This window comes from Taudactylus pleione, unplaced genomic scaffold, assembly GCF_031769625.1.
Source record: "Taudactylus pleione unplaced genomic scaffold, aTauple2 ptg001123l, whole genome shotgun sequence".
Lineage (NCBI taxonomy): Eukaryota > Metazoa > Chordata > Amphibia > Anura > Myobatrachidae > Taudactylus > Taudactylus pleione.
The window spans coordinates 3,797,231-3,813,106 of NW_028285524.1; the positions used below are offsets into that span (position 1 = coordinate 3,797,231).

The 15,876-nt window shown below is 43.8% G+C and overlaps 2 protein-coding genes across 3 annotated transcripts in view; both read left to right on the top strand.

Moving 5' to 3' along the window:
- The window catches only part of PAPPA2 (pappalysin 2), a 303,379-nt gene that overhangs the window by 92,845 nt on the left and 194,658 nt on the right, over nucleotides 1–15,876 (top strand). The window lies entirely within an intron of this gene.
- On the top strand, nucleotides 13,831–15,303 carry LOC148453661 (uncharacterized). The gene has a single exon (XM_088461907.1). It carries the CDS (start codon nucleotides 13,831–13,833, stop codon nucleotides 15,301–15,303), a length of 1,473 nt encoding a protein of 490 aa, XP_088318033.1.

The following is a 15,876-nucleotide window of genomic DNA, read 5'->3' on the forward strand; positions in this document are numbered from 1 at the left end:
AGATGGACCCCTTCTCGCTCCTTGGGGTTTCTACTATATTCGAGCTCCACTGCCTCACATGCCCTGAGCCGGAGCTATAAGTAACAGGAGGCCATCTCTGCAGAGATGTACCGCATTTGATATATTGCAAAGGGATAATGTATAGTCTCTTCATATGGAGAGAGCACAAGGGTAATCTGTTCTTCTGGGGCATATATAGAGCACGCAGCATTAAGTAGAACAACCCTTATGTGAAACATAATAGGCCATCTTTAACATGAGTGAGAGCTGACATACTTCCTACTTGGCTAAAGTAAGGTGAAATGTGAGGAATAGATAACAATGATTATTTTTTTATATTGATAACATTTATTTTTTAATATTATATAGACAAGACACAATGGATGTCATTGAAGTATGTGGTAATGGGTTGGGAAAGGTTCCCAGGAACTAAAAATGGAAATCAGGCACTGCGAAGAGGAGCATCTGATGGGGTACAGGAGGAGATAAACACAGGAAACTTCAGTGACTTCTTACAGAGCAAAAGTAAAGTCACCGTGGTCAGGTTTCAGTCGCTCGGTGTGTAGTGAACACATTAACACAACTTCAGCTAATACACATAGGTCTGATCAATACCTGCATTGGAGTATTTTGGTATTATTGAACAACTGTCTCTTCAACGTTGCAGGACAAGGGAAGCATAGAGTTATTCAAGTGAAAACTATTAGGAACTGATCAGGTGGAACTGGAAGACCTTAAGAAATTCAGGGACTCCACATTTTTATAACTTTAGTGCGGAAATCTGGAATGGAGACTTGGATGTCAATAGAATCAAAGTTTTAATGTATGGTTAACACTACACTTTTCTAGAATTTTAGTTCTGAATAATATAATGTCATGAGTTCACTGAATAGCAACAGTCCTCATATACAGTAGTCAAGCTTAACGACCATATAGGAAAAAGGATACCATAAAACAAGTACAAAATCTCATAGCTGAGACCTTTTAATGGGATGCAGTCAGGATATCGGCACTGACTGCATCCCAGTCAGTGCCGATAGGACCAAAGATAGGCGCCTATTATTGGCCCCACTACAAAATACTGACACCCCGCATATCGAACGAAGGTAAGCCGGGTGTCTTAGCATCTAGCTGCGGGAGGGAAGGGGATGGTTAGGTTTCGGGGGGACTTAGGGTTAGGCACCCCTTGGGAGGGTTAGGGTAGGGAAAAGGGGGGTAGGGTTAGGCACCCCTAGGGGGGGTTAGGGATTGGCACCCCCTTCCAGGAAGGTTAGGTTTAGGGTGCGGGGGGTAGGGGTTAGGTTTAGGCACTAACAGGAGGGGGGGTTAGGCACTAGGGGGGAGGTTAGGGTTAGGCATCACTAAAGGAGGGTTAGGGGGGGAGAAGGGAGGGTTAGATTACTTACAAGCCCCAGTTGGGAATTAGGCCTGTCGGGGTTCCGCTGTCGGTATTTGATCCGGCAGCTATACAGCTGCCGGCATTAAATACCGATTCTTGAGAGGTCCCATGTGCAGTAGCCCCCTCCCCCCCTGTGTGTAGCTCCACCTCTCCCCTACATAGATAGCTGGTGGTGCCACAGTGTATTAGGAAATATGGTGAATATGCAGAAGACTCTGGGAGAGACCTTGCTATCTCCTGGGCCAGTAACAGTGGAACAGTCTGTCCAGAGTGCAGGGTGTATGACCGGGGCGCCCCTATCTCAGGGACCCGTGTGCACCGTACACCTTTCACTCATTATAGATGCGCCACTGACTCACAGTTATTATGATGCTGTAACTAAATAGTCTAAAGCCCCGTACACACTATACAATATTTTGAACGAGTTGGCGGATTCAGACGCATCAGAACGACAAAACGTTCAAATCGTCAAGTGTGTACGCACTTTGCGCTCTCCTGCTGCATCGTCCGTCACATCTTCAGGTCTTCCCTACATGCAGCTCAATCTGACAATCTCGTTAACGATTTCCTGCAAATCATGTATGGTGTACGCACTACCAGACGACCAGGCGATATGTTAACATTATATAGTTAATGATGTAACCACCAAATGATGCAAGATATGGCGTTCGGTCATTTGGAAGATTGCCCAGTGTGTTTGCACGACATTGAGCACACCCTGCCACAGGGAGCATAACGTTTAGTGTGTACGCTCCTTAAGTAGCATAAGTGGGTACAGTAACTGCCCCAATCCCTGTAGGCCAGTGTTGGCTAACCTTGACACTCCAGCTGTTGTGGAACTATATATCCCAGTATGCCCTGCCACAGTTTTAGCATGCCCTAATAGCAAAACTGTAGCAGTGCATGCTGGGTTACGTAGTTCCATAACAGCTGGAGTGTCAAGGTTAGCCAACACTGCTGTAGGCTGTAGCTTCTGAAACATTGTACATAAGAGCATAATTTCCTACTTTTTTAAGATGATCTGTTGGATAGTTTAGAGTGGGAGGTGCGTGGTGCATCATTGCAGACAAGCCCCATGTTGTAATGGCATTATTCCCCAGGGGAAGGGGTGTGTTTGGGGTGCAATATTGATGCAATTCACAGCTAATCACATTATCACGGGCCCACTCACTCCATTCGAAATATGGCAAGAATATAAGAGGACTGTCTACTCTCTGGGGAGCCCAAGAGACTTCCCCCAAATTTGGGAATCTCCCAGACATTCTTGAAGATTAGGCAAGTATGCATTATGTAGTATTACATTTATTTCTGATAGTGTGGGAATTTTTTATACAGTATGAGTTCTTGTACGGTTTTATGATCCATCTACATGTAAAATACTATGATCTAATGCGTGTCTGTAGAACATGTTCTTAGATTATACTAAATAGCATCTTTCACATGCTTCCTATATAATATACTGTAATAACCTGTTCCTCCCTTTTTCCAATATTGATGTAATTCCTCTACAAATGCTACAAATGTTTTTGAATATCTATCTCTACCAAATGTATATTGAAAGTTACTAATTGGTGTTTCGTTACTGAAGCAGTTTCTACATTTCTGCTGTCATACAAATAAAGATAAACATATACATCTAAAAAGAGATATAAACAAACAATTTGAATTGCTAATTTGCACACACTTTATAACTGAACCTCAATCTTGCATGAAATTAATATATATGACAAATATGCTGACGTGTTTTTTTTCTCCATGCCAGATGCTATTTTACTGACTTTTTTCCCATTTATTAAATTTCAGGCATTTATTAATTCAGCTGAACCAAGAAATATATTAATCAAGTCAGCAATAGTTTCTAGCCAGTTGCAATCACTTCAACAGGTTCTGAATAACAATGAGTCTATGGAGTAGGAGAACATTTAAATTGCACTTTTTCACTTTCAGTTAATTAATTTTATATGGTCTATTTTTTGTCAATAAAATGTATGTTGTAATTTTTATGCTGTCATAAGTGGGCATCATGGTGGCACAGTAGCTAGCACTGTCAGATCACAGCACTGGGTAATTGTGTGGTAATTTGTGTGGTAATTTTTGTGTGGTATTTTGTGTGGTAATTGGCTAGTTTTTTTACGGTGGTCATAAGTGGGCATCTTGGTTGCACAGTGGTTAGCACTGTCAGCAGACAGCACTGAGTAATTGGCTACTTTGTGTGGAGTTTTTATGTGCTCTCATTGTTTGCAAAGCTTTCCTCAAATCACTCCAGTTTCCTCCCATATCCCAAAGGCATAATAGTGGGTTAATTGTCTCCTGACAGAATTAGCCCCACTTTGTGTTTGTGGTAGGATACATAGATTGCAAGCTCCACTGGAAAAGGCAATGCTGAATGCTTAAATACTCTGTAAAGCACTGCATAATCTAGAAATCCTGCGTTTTTTCCCCTGATAACACTCAATGCTAAAACTGGGTACACAGTTGGGTACTCTTAAGCGTGATCACTCTTTCGATGTAATGATTAGAACGATTTCACTCCCAATCGGAGGTCCCAACCACAGTGCCAATACGCGCGTACTCACCTATACAATCATACTTGCAACCTTCGATCCCGACTGCCAAATTATCAGAAGAGAATTATTGTACCAGCCACAGAGGCAGCGCTGCTGCTGCTGGTAGAATCGTAACAATGATCACACGTACACACTGCACTTTTGGTCCGATATGGCCAGGTCGAATCGGATGAATATTAAACTGCATGTGAGACACAATCCTTCTATTCAACCAGTTTTCATCTGACAGAACATGATGGAAGGTGCGTACACATTCTTTCAATAGTGACAGAACGGGTCAAAATGAAAAGAACGTCCCGACCATTATATAGGTGTGTACCCAGCTTTACACACAGCAGAAGCCTCTGGTTTGCTAGCATAGCATATACATGATTGGTCAGTGGTCATTACTTAAAGAAAGGTAGTAATGCTGCCCTCCTGTGTTAGGAAAGCAGCTCTATTTTTTTGTTATAAAGATTAAATACAGGTTATCTTGAGCGCTATGTCAGGAGATAAGGGATTGTCAAGAGTATGGGAAAAAAGGGAGGGTAAAGGAAAAGTTGGTAAAGAGAAGTGGAAATCAAGAAAACAGAAAGTGTAAAAATAAATAAATTAAAAAATAAAAAATAAATAAACAAACTGAAAGTATAAAGAATTGCAACATATAATAGCAAATCACTTTGATCATGTTGCCGATGTATATAGCCTTTTATGAGAAGGGTATGGAGCGGACTTTGGAAGAGATGTGGACAGTCTGTTTGCTGTACATCCGCAATTGCGGTGGTCCCTAATCTTACCCTAATTAAGGAGCTGGACTAGAAGCAGAGACACTAGCTGGAGCTAGTGAGAAATCAGTGACTTCTCATCGGCAAGCACCTGGCGTCTGACGTCATCGGGAAGCGCAGCACCACGCGCCTCCACAGACCATCCGGAGACTGCCGCTACAGAAGAAAACCCCAGAGTAGGGTAAGATTAGGGACCACGTACGCGATAAAGTTTCGCCTGCCAAACTTTTCGCCTACATCCAGTATTTTAGCCGCGCAAACTGATCGCGCGCGTACCCACAATTCGCCCTATTCAATTCCAAAAGACGCGAAAACGGAGACACGCGATGTCAGAACAGGCGAAAAGTGGTGTCAGAATCAGGGAAATCAGCCTGAACCCTCCAAAAAGATGCAGAAACATTGGGGATCAATGTAGTAGTGCCCGATTAGACCTAACACTACTATTTGGGGTACTTAAGTTCGCATCTTTGCCACTAATTTGAGTCTTTGCACAAGTGGTGAAGAATAGCATTAAGCAGAGAAAATAAGTAGTCCTGTCAAATTTGGGGTACCTGAAAATGGGTGTAAGCATATTTTAAAGTCGCTAAATTGATATTTTAAAAAATGTCAAAACGCACCTAAAGCAAGCATCTGCAATCAAAACAACACTACACCCATACTTACAGACCCCCAAAAAGTCTATTTCGCTACTTTTTGTTTGTACCCCCACTTTGTACTTTTTCGCCCCCAACTTCAAACCACTTTTTAGGTGTGTCCTTACTTTTTTTTTTAGGGATTTTTTGACGCATTTGTCCTTTGGGGGCCTGTTCCAAGGGTTCTGAGTGGTTTTCCCACCTTTGTACCCCTAAATAAAAATGTTGCACTTCTCTCCTGCTATTCAGAGGCGAATCTATTTCGCCTATTACATTGCATTGCGTTTCCGCCTATGCGAAAAGCAGATGGAATTGAATACAGAGATGAGTTACCACCTGGTGAAAAGTCGCAATCGGCGATACTTTTTTGCGAATCTCTGCTTTTCACTTCTAATTCAATACGGCCAGTATTTAAAAGTTTAGTGGGTTTATTTACTAAAAGTGACAATATAGATGGTTTTCTGTTACCACCTAGCACAGTAATAGAAATCCTCCTATTATCATGATTGACCGAGAAAATATCTGCAGACACTGGGCCTAATTCAGACCCGCTCGCGAGCGCTGGGCCAGTGTGCATGCGCACGACGGGCCTGGCTCCGTCGTGCGCATGCGCGAGACCCGGATAGCGACGGGCAAGCCGTTGCTATGGGTCTCGCTACAAAGAGGGCGTGCTGTCGATGGTGAGTGACAGCACGCCCCCTTTGGTGGGCGTGCCAGGGGCGTGGCTTGCCAGACGGAGGCGTTCCCATGGGAATGCCTACCATCTGGGGCCAGCCCCACTGACTTCACAAGTGATGTCAGTGGGAGTGCTCTCGGCTCTGATAGAGCAGAAAGCACTCCAGGGCTTGCGGCAGACGAGACCCTACCACAAGGGTCTCGTCGCATGCCCGATGGTCGCGATGGTCTTGACCATCGCGACCATCTTTTTGGCCACTCGCTATAGCTGTGGGCGGTCACCTCATATAGGTGTGGGCTATTCCCTCATTATTTCATTATCAATTAAGCAGGTAAAAGGTCTGGAGTTGATTCTAGATGTGACATTTGCAATTGGAATCAGTTGCTGTCGACTCTCAATATGAGATCCAAAGAGCTGTCACTATCATCATTAGGCTGAAAAATCAAAACAAACCCATCAGAGAGATAGCAAAAACATTAGGTGTGGCCAAATCAACTGTTTGGAACATTCTTAAAAGAAAGAACACACCGGAGAGCTCAGCAACACCAAAAGACCCGGAAGACCATGGAAAACAACTGTGGTGGATGACAGAAGAATTATTTCCCTGGTGAAGAAACACCCCTTCACAACAGTTGGCCAAATCAAGAACACTCTCCAGGAGGTAGGTGTATATGTGTCAAAGTCAACAATCAAGAGAAGACTTCACAAGAGTGAATATAGAGGGTTCACCACAAGATGTAAACCATTGCTGAGCCTCAAAAACAGGAAGACCAGATTAGAGTTTGCCAAACAACATCTAAAAAAGCCATTACAGTTCTGGAACAACATCCTATGGACAGATGAGACAAAGATCAACTTGTACCACAGTGATGGGAAGAGAAGAGTATGGAGAAGGAGCTGCTCATGACCCAAAACATACCACCTCATCAGTGAAGCATGGTGGTGGTAGTGTCATGGCGTGGGCATGTATGGCTGCCAATGGAACTGGTTCCCTTGTATTTATTGATGATGTGACTGCTGACAAAAGCAGCAGAATGAATTCTGAAGTGTTTCGGGCAATATTATATGCTCATATTCAGTCAAATGGTTCAGAACTCATTGGACAGCGCTTCACAGTGCAGATGGACAATGACCCGAAGCATACTGCAAAAGCAACCAAAGAGTTTTTTAAGGCTAAAAAGTGGAATGTTATGCATTGGCCAAGTCAATCCCCTGACCTGAATCCGATTGAGCATGCATTTCACTTGATGAAGACAAAACTGAAGGAAAAATGCCCCAAGAACAAGCAGGAACTGAAGACATTTGCAGTAGAGGCCTGGCAGAGCATCACCAGGGATGAAACCCAGCGTCTGGTGATGGCTATGCTTTCCTGACTTCAGGCTGTAAGTGCCTGCAAAGGATTTGCAGCAAAGTATTAAAAAGTGAAAGTTAGATTTAGGATTGTTTAGTTTGTCCCATTACTTTTGGCCCCTTAAAAAGTGGGAGGCACATATAGAAACCGTTGTAATTCCTACACCATTCACCTGATTTGGATGTAATTACCCTCAAATTAAATCTGAAAGTCTGCAGTTAAATCACATCTTGTTTGTTTCATTTCAAAGCCATTGTGGTGGTGAATAGAGGCCAAAATATGAAAATTCTGTCAATGTCCCAATATTTATGGACCTGACTGTATATGTGTCAAAGTCAACAATCAAGAGAAGACTTCACAAGAGTGAATATAGAGGGTTCACCACAAGATGTAAACCATTGCTGAGCCTCAAAAACAGGAAGACCAGATTAGAGTTTGCCAAACAACATCTAAAAAAGCCATTACAGTTCTGGAACAACATCCTATGGACAGATGAGACAAAGAGCAACTTGTACCAGAGTGATGGGAAGAGAAGAGTAGGGAGAAGGAAAGGAACTGTTCATGATCCAAAACATGCCACCTCATCAGTGAAGCATGGTGGTGGTAGTGTCATGGCGTGGGCATGTATGGCTGCCAATGGAACTGGTTCCCTTGTATTTATTGATGATGTGACTGCTGACAAAAGCAGCAGAATGAATGCTGAAGTGTTTCGGGCAATATTATATGCTCATATTCAGTCAAATGGTTCAGAACTCATTGGACGGCGCTTCACAGTGCAGATGGACAATGACCCGAAGCATACTGCAAAAGCAACCAAAGAGTTTTTTAAGGCTAAACCGTGGAATGTTATGCAATGGCCAAGTCAATCCCCTGACCTGAATCCGATTGAGCATGCATTTCACTTGATGAAGACAAAACTGAAGGAAAAATGCCCCAAGAACAAGCAGGAACTGAAGACATTTGCAGTAGAGGTCTGGCAGAGCATCACCAGGGATGAAACCGAGCGTCTGGTGATGGCTATGTGTTCCAGACTTCAGGCTGTAATTGCCTGCAAAGGATATGCAACAAAGTATTAAAAAGTGAAAGCTAGATTTAGGATTGTTTAGTTTGTCCCATTACTTTTGGCCCCTTAAAAAGTGGGAGGCACATATAGAAACCGTTGTAATTCCTACACCATTCACCTGATTTGGATGTAATTACCCTCAAATGAAATCTGAAAGTCTGCAGTTAAAGCACATCTTGTTTGTTTCATTTCAAAGCCATTGTGGTGGTGAATAGAGGCCAAAATATGAAAATTCTGTCAATGTCCCAATATTTATACACCTGACTGTGTATATATATATATATATATATATATATATATATATATATATATATAGACACGTATTTAAAACCAAAATAAATAAATACTTGAAAAAAAGTCTATTAAAAATATTTTTAAAAAGAAAAAATATTGTAAATGTTTCTAAACGGGAAAAATGCTTGATTTAAACAATAAAGTATTTTTCCTATTGTTCACTACTGATATTGCCATCCTGAGATGGAGATGGCCAATAGTAGGAACGCGGCTTGGCAGGGGGAACGTTTGAATTAATTAATATTCTCTGCAAAGAGAATTTGCTGTAAAATCTGTTGTTCCATACACTCTTGCTAGTTTGTTCGGGTGACACTTTAATTGTACCACAGTCCTCTGGGATGCCGACTAACTCCCTGAAAAAACACGTCCCCTAAATATATCACTAAGGACCTGATTCAGACCTTCTCGGTAGCAAGCGATCGCTCGTTGCTGGCGATGTTAGCAAATTGCGTATGCGTATACTTCGCAGTGCGCGTGCGCAAACTAGTACTAACAATGGGGAAGCGCTTGCTCGCCCAGCAGAGAGAGCCCAGTAGAATGAGTGACAGGAGAGGCCGTTTGTGGGTGGTGACAGAGGCTGGCCACTGGAAACGGGGGAGTGGAGTTGCGAACACAGGCGTGCCAGAACATCTTATCGCCGTTTCAGAGGCGTGCATAATTACCAGGCAGCGTCATAGTACACGTCACCCGATTGATTTATACACTGAAGTGCTTGCGATAGGGTACAGTCTACCGCAAGTGGTGCGGTCAGTTCCGGTGGACCCTGATGTCCCGATGGTTGTATACACTTCCTGACGTGCGCAAGTGGCGGTCTTAAGACAGGCTGGTGGGCGTCTACATACACAAAGCGATCGCTCGCCAAGACATAGTGGGCGTGCTTATGTCTTGCCGTACGATCGTCTGCCTTGACGTCACTTAGCTGAATTTCTATACGCTGGGAGTGAGCGGCCGCATCTAGCTAGCGGGTCTGAATCAGGTCCTAAATTATAGAGACAGTAGTTGAATAGTTAATCTCAGATCTTTGTGCAGAGGTAAGGGTTAAATATTTGAACTCAGATCTTTTTTTTTCCGCTATATTCAATCTGCTGAAAAGAAAAGAACTTATCCAATATTTTATGGTCATAGCTAAAAATAACACTATTTCCTGCGGACATACAGTAATAATATCCCAATGATACTGCAAGCAGTGACAAAGTTCTTGTAACTAAAGTAATGACAGCTGAGTTGATTTAAAGAACAGCATTAGTAATATGAAATGTTTCTTTGTTTCAAAGGGCTTTTTTGCAATATTACAGCGTATGTCCAAAATTCTGGTAATTTCACAAATATTCGCTGGGACTCATTGCCAGGATGGCAAATGTGGCTCCGGAAAGTCTGCTGTTGGTTGTGGTAAGATTAAGGTTTGGGCTACGTTCCACTGGTCTTTGTTCCCTGGAAGGAGCAAAAACCAAAAATACTAAGGAATTTTGTAAAATAAAGGGAGTAATGAAAATCTGACCAAATCCTGATCCCACTACATTTGTAAGACTGGTCTCCACAGCAGACCTCCTGGAGCCTCTCTACCTGGCTTCATTTTGTGAGGACCACGAGCCAGTACTGGGTTGAACAATACAGAATATTAAATAAAATGAGGTACTCTGACCCCTAATTTTAGCCAAAGTGGCAGTAAAATGTGTAATCTATTATTATTTCTTACTATGAAAAGCAAAAAGTTATGTAGCACAATAGTAATAATTATATGCAATTATGCATTAGCAGCAAATACAAATGGGGTTTGGTTACTTTTCTTTGGCTCTAGCTCCAGGATAAATACCTTTATGTCTCCTAAAATCTTACTTATCCATGAATGGTGTTCTGAAAGTGTATGAAAATGAACCAGAATAGGTGCCCGGAATGATATTATACTTACAGCAACTATACCTGTAACTGGTTATCACAATACGCCATACTCCCCTACTTTTAAAAAAGCATTTCAGGGAGATTGCGAAAGTAGCACCAATGAGCGCGGCAGTAAAGTGGGCGTGTACTGCTACATCTGAGAGGCGTGTCATAATACTGACTTACATCCAAATGTAAATGAGCCCCAAAGCAGTTTGTACAATCTACTTGTTGATGAAAACACACTGATACGTTTCATAAAATACATGTACCCATAGGGATCATTGTGCCTTATAATTATAACCAGTGTAGGGAAATTATACTAGTGATTCCAATTGAATGTATATATCTCTTTTCTTTTAATATATAATAGTTTCAATCAGGGCGATTTCTAAGTTGCAATCAGGGAGATTTCTAGACTCGGGCGGGGCTATGATGTGGCGTCTGCCTCCTATTGGCTGCTGGACCGCGAGCCAAAAGCTTGCGGCCAGTGCCAAACAACAGCCCCGCTACTTGGCTTCCTGGCAGCGAGCTCCACTCAGCTCGCGCCCGGAGCCAAGCTCCTCTCACCGCCACTGGTGGAAGGAACCAGGCGGTCCCTTCACCAGGTACCCGACGTGGTGGCTTACCCGGCGCTGGGAACAAACTGTCCCAGCGCCTGGCACGGACGCTGTGCCGATGCTGGGATCAAACACTTGATCCCTGCACAGCTTTCCACAGCAGCAGCCAATGAGAGTCTATCTAACTCTCATTGGCTGCTCTAACAGACAGCGTTATGTCTGTCTCTGCAGGGGGAGTCCCCAGTGCCCGATATCGGGTAAAATATGCGCTATAGCGCGTATTTGCGAACACTGTCATCAAAGGTAAGTATGAACTAACCTAACCTAACCCTCCTTAGGGGTGCCTAACCCTAACCTTCCCCCCTGTGCCTAACCCTAATCCCCCCTCTAACTGCCTAAACCTAACCCCCCCTTCCCTGCCGCCTAAACCTAAGTCTCCTGGGGGGGGTGCCTAACCCTAAGTCCCCCCCGGGGGTGCCTAACCCTAACCCTCCCTCCCCCTAGCCTAACCCTAACCTCCCAGGGGAATGCCTAACCCTAAGTCCCCCCCAGGAGCCCTAAACCTAACCCTCCACCCCCGCGGCTGACCGCAGCGGCGACCGGCATCACTTCGATCGGCGTTGGTAAAATGACAGGCGTAGACGCCTGTCATTTAACCCTCGCCGGGATAAAGCAGTCGGGAAGCTGGCTGTCGGGTTTACGTGCGCCGGCTTTCCGATTGCATACCTCCCTGACAATCAGGGAGAGTTGGTAAGTATGGTTTAGTGCTGACTGCACAGTTACAGGGCTGATCACTGCACACAATGTATTCCCATAGGCAGCAGCAGCAATAGCTCCGCGCTCTCTCCTTACTGATAATGGGACACACTGTACCCAGCGGAACCAAGTTTTACACTGATCAGCCTCATTTATACATGGAGGAGACCGCGCTAACATTGGTACAGAGGCTGGGATCCCGCACAGATAACAAACCCCACTACTAGTAATCAGATCAGCAGATGGTTTACTGAGGCCATAACAAATCTGACATAATACCAACTACATAGTGACTTTCCCAAATCCTCAGTGACATAATAATATGTCACACCTAGCCGGGGGAGAGTGCCTTGTGGCCCCCTCCTCTCCTATTATACAGACTGTGAGGTGGGACGTCACATCTAGGGATAGATACTGTGGATGTCACCTTTGTTATTAGCAAGTGACCTGGGTCATATTACTACATAATAGTAAGTGTGCCAGCGACCGCTGCACCGGAATATACCACCTAACATTCACAGATTTATAAACAATTCTCTATTGTAACTGACACTAGATGTAAGGTACTAAGGGGTCTATGTACTAAGCCTTGGAGAGAGATAAAGTGGAAGGAGATAATGTACCATCCAATCAGCTCCTATCTGTCACTTTACAGACTGTGGGGTCTTACTAAGCTATGTTAGGACATACAGTGAACGGTGATAAGGTACCAGCCAATCAGCTCCTAACTGCCATGTCACAGGCTGTGTTTGAAAAATGGCAGTTAGGAGCTGGTTGGTTGGTACCTTATCACCGTTCACTTCATCTCATAACAAAGCTTAGTAAATAGACCCCTGTGTTTGAAAAATGACAGGAGCTGATTGGTTGGTACTTTGTCTTCATCAACATTATCTCTCTCCAAAGCTTAGTACATAGACCCCTAAAGCGTCATTACTCAGTTGTTAAGATAATATCGTTATTCACTTTAGGTGGCTATTCATAACAATTATAAATATGTAACAGTGAGTGTATGTGTATGATTGTGTTGTATGAATGAGCGTTAGGGTAACATTGTATAGCACCTAAACAGGGGAGTCAGGAACAGTATATTGCTCATTTCCTCACAGTAGTGCTTTTGCGGAGGGGAAGCTACTGTACACATGTAAGGACATTGGCATGATACTGTAGTGAGGGAATAGCACAATGGCAATATATGTTTAACATTTGTCTTACAGCCTAAATAGTACAGTATAATATAACCAAGGTACAGTTCTTCTAAAGTGTTTTATAATGTAAGTTGTAGAGCACCTAAAGCATAATCTCTAGAAGGGTCATCTAGCCAATACACAAAGGGGGTAATATCTTTATATATACTTAAGTTAGAAACTGAATTCTGTTGAACTGTATTATAAATGTTTTTGTCTTTACACAAAACCTTCTTCTCTTCCTATAAATAAAATACATCTACACTCTGCAACTATTGGTTATATATATTTTTACCAGTGTATTGTTTATAGGGAAGGGGTGGGACACAGTTTAATCAAACCCATAGCTTAGGTCATATGGGTTTCCCTGAGCTGACACCAGGGGCACATACAGCAGCTATAGTCAGTGTGTCAGTGGCCCATTGTGACACGCATGTGTTCTATGACATGTCACTGGCTATATAATCCCCTGGTTACATTGGGAGTCACCCTGTTACTGCAATCCTTGGAGAGCAGACAGGGCTTCAGACAAGTTCCCCAATTATAGGCTGCTAGACAACGTGTCCGCTCTGCAGTGTGGTGCATCACCCGGCTCTGCGGTACACATCCGCACTTACACACCACCTGGGACATGCCGAGCTGCCAGTTCCTTTTTCTGATGCTCGCTACTGATTGGTAGGAAGATGCTCCTGATCTCACCCTGAGCATGGAGAAGTGCTCATCAGAGCCCATGTACACGGCTGGAAGCACCCCACCGTCCCCGGGCCCTGCACTGACCTCCTCCCACACTTCACAGACTGGGAAGGTGCTACCTGTGTCCCTAGCTTCTGGATCCTTGGATGAGAAGAATGCCAAGGAAGTTTCCCCAAACCCTGGAGCCAGCAATGGACCAGAGCAGCACCAGCAGGGGGCAGTAAAGAGACAGTCCAGCATCAGCTCTCCCTGCGCAGCACATTCAGACCCAGTTACAGTGCAGGTATCCACCAGTCAGCTCCTGCAGTTCCTGGGAGAGTATGTCTGCAGACGGTGCCCCAACCTGAGAGATCTGAACCCAGAGAATGTCACTCAGTGGTTCCGAGATGCTGACTTCTGGCTTCTGCAACGCGGCCAAGAACACAGCTTCATCACTCCAGCCAACGTGGTGTTTGTGTATATGATCTGTAGAGAGGCCATTGGGGACCACCTGGACATTGAGAATCAACTGCAAACCACCTTCCTCACCTGCCTCTACTTAGCCTACTCATACATTGGCACTGAGACATCCTACCCATTGAGACCCTTCCTCATAGACTCTGACAAAGGGGCCTTCTGGCAGCGCTGCCTGACCATCGCAGACTGCACCAGTGCCAAAATGATGCAGATCAACAGTGACACCCATTACTTTACACAGGTGCTACAAGACCTGTGTAATGTAGGCATTAGGCCAGATATGAACCAAAATGTGCTATCTGTGTCCCCAGCTCCTGGAACCTTGGAGGAGAAGAATGCCAAGGAAGTTTCACCAAACCCTGGAGCCAGCAAAGGACCAGAGCAGCACCAGCAGGGGGCAGTACAGAGACAGTCCAGCGTCCGCTCCCCCTGCATATCACATCAAGATCCAGTTATAATGCAGGCATCCACCAGTGAGCTCCTGCAGTTCCTGGGAGAGTATGTCTGCAGGCGGTGTCCCAACCTCAGAGACCTGAACCCAGAGAAAGTCACTCAGTGGTTTCATATTGTTGACTCCTGGCTTCTGCCACACTTCCAAGACCACAGCTTTATCACTCCAGCCAATGTGGTGTTTGTGTATATGATCTGCAGAGAGGCCATTGGTGACCACCTAGACAGTGAGGATGAGCTACAAGCCACCTTCCTCACCTGCCTCTACTTGGCCTACTCATACATGGGTGCTGAGACATCTTACCCGCTGTGGCCTTTCCTCGTAGAGACCGACAGAGGGGCCTTCTGGAAGCGCTGCCTGACCATCATAGACTGCACCAGTGCCAAAATGATGCAGATAAACACCGACCCCCATTACTTTATACAAGTGCTACAAGACCTGTGTAATGTGGGCATTAGGCCTGGAAACCAGCAAAAGAAGAAATCTGTGCTGACATCTGCACTCACATGGGTGAGGCGAGTGGCGTCCTCTGCAAAACGGAAGATTCTGAGGAAAAAAGCCCAAACCCTGGACACATAAATGGTTCCGGACACTGGTGATTTCATCAGATGAACATTTCCGCATTGCTGTTTCTAGTCACCCATTTCTATGACAACCAATAAAAGCAGACTTTATTGTTTGCATTTAAAAAAACAGTTTTGAGAGTTTGTGATGTGTATATTTATATGTAATGCCTGTAACTGGTTATTGTAATGTAATCTTGGTGATGTGATCACTTTGTTCACTTATGGGAGCAATATTATTTTATTAATATATTAGGGTCATTAGCGGCAATGTATAATTTTATTGAGAGCAATATAATGTTTAATTATATTATTAATTATATTAAATGAAACGGGCAATATGTTAATGGTTTAAAAAAAAAGTTTAATGATGAGGTAACATTTATTATTGTATGACTAAATACATGGTGCCCCCTTCATAAAAAAACAAACAAAAGCATTGTATAACACCAATTAACCATGAACTAATACACTTGCTTAGCACACTTTGTTACCATGTTATTCCCCTATTACACTAATATTGCTACTAGATAAATGCATAGGAATATATGAATCCCAGCATAATTAGGGGCATATACAATTGGGCGCG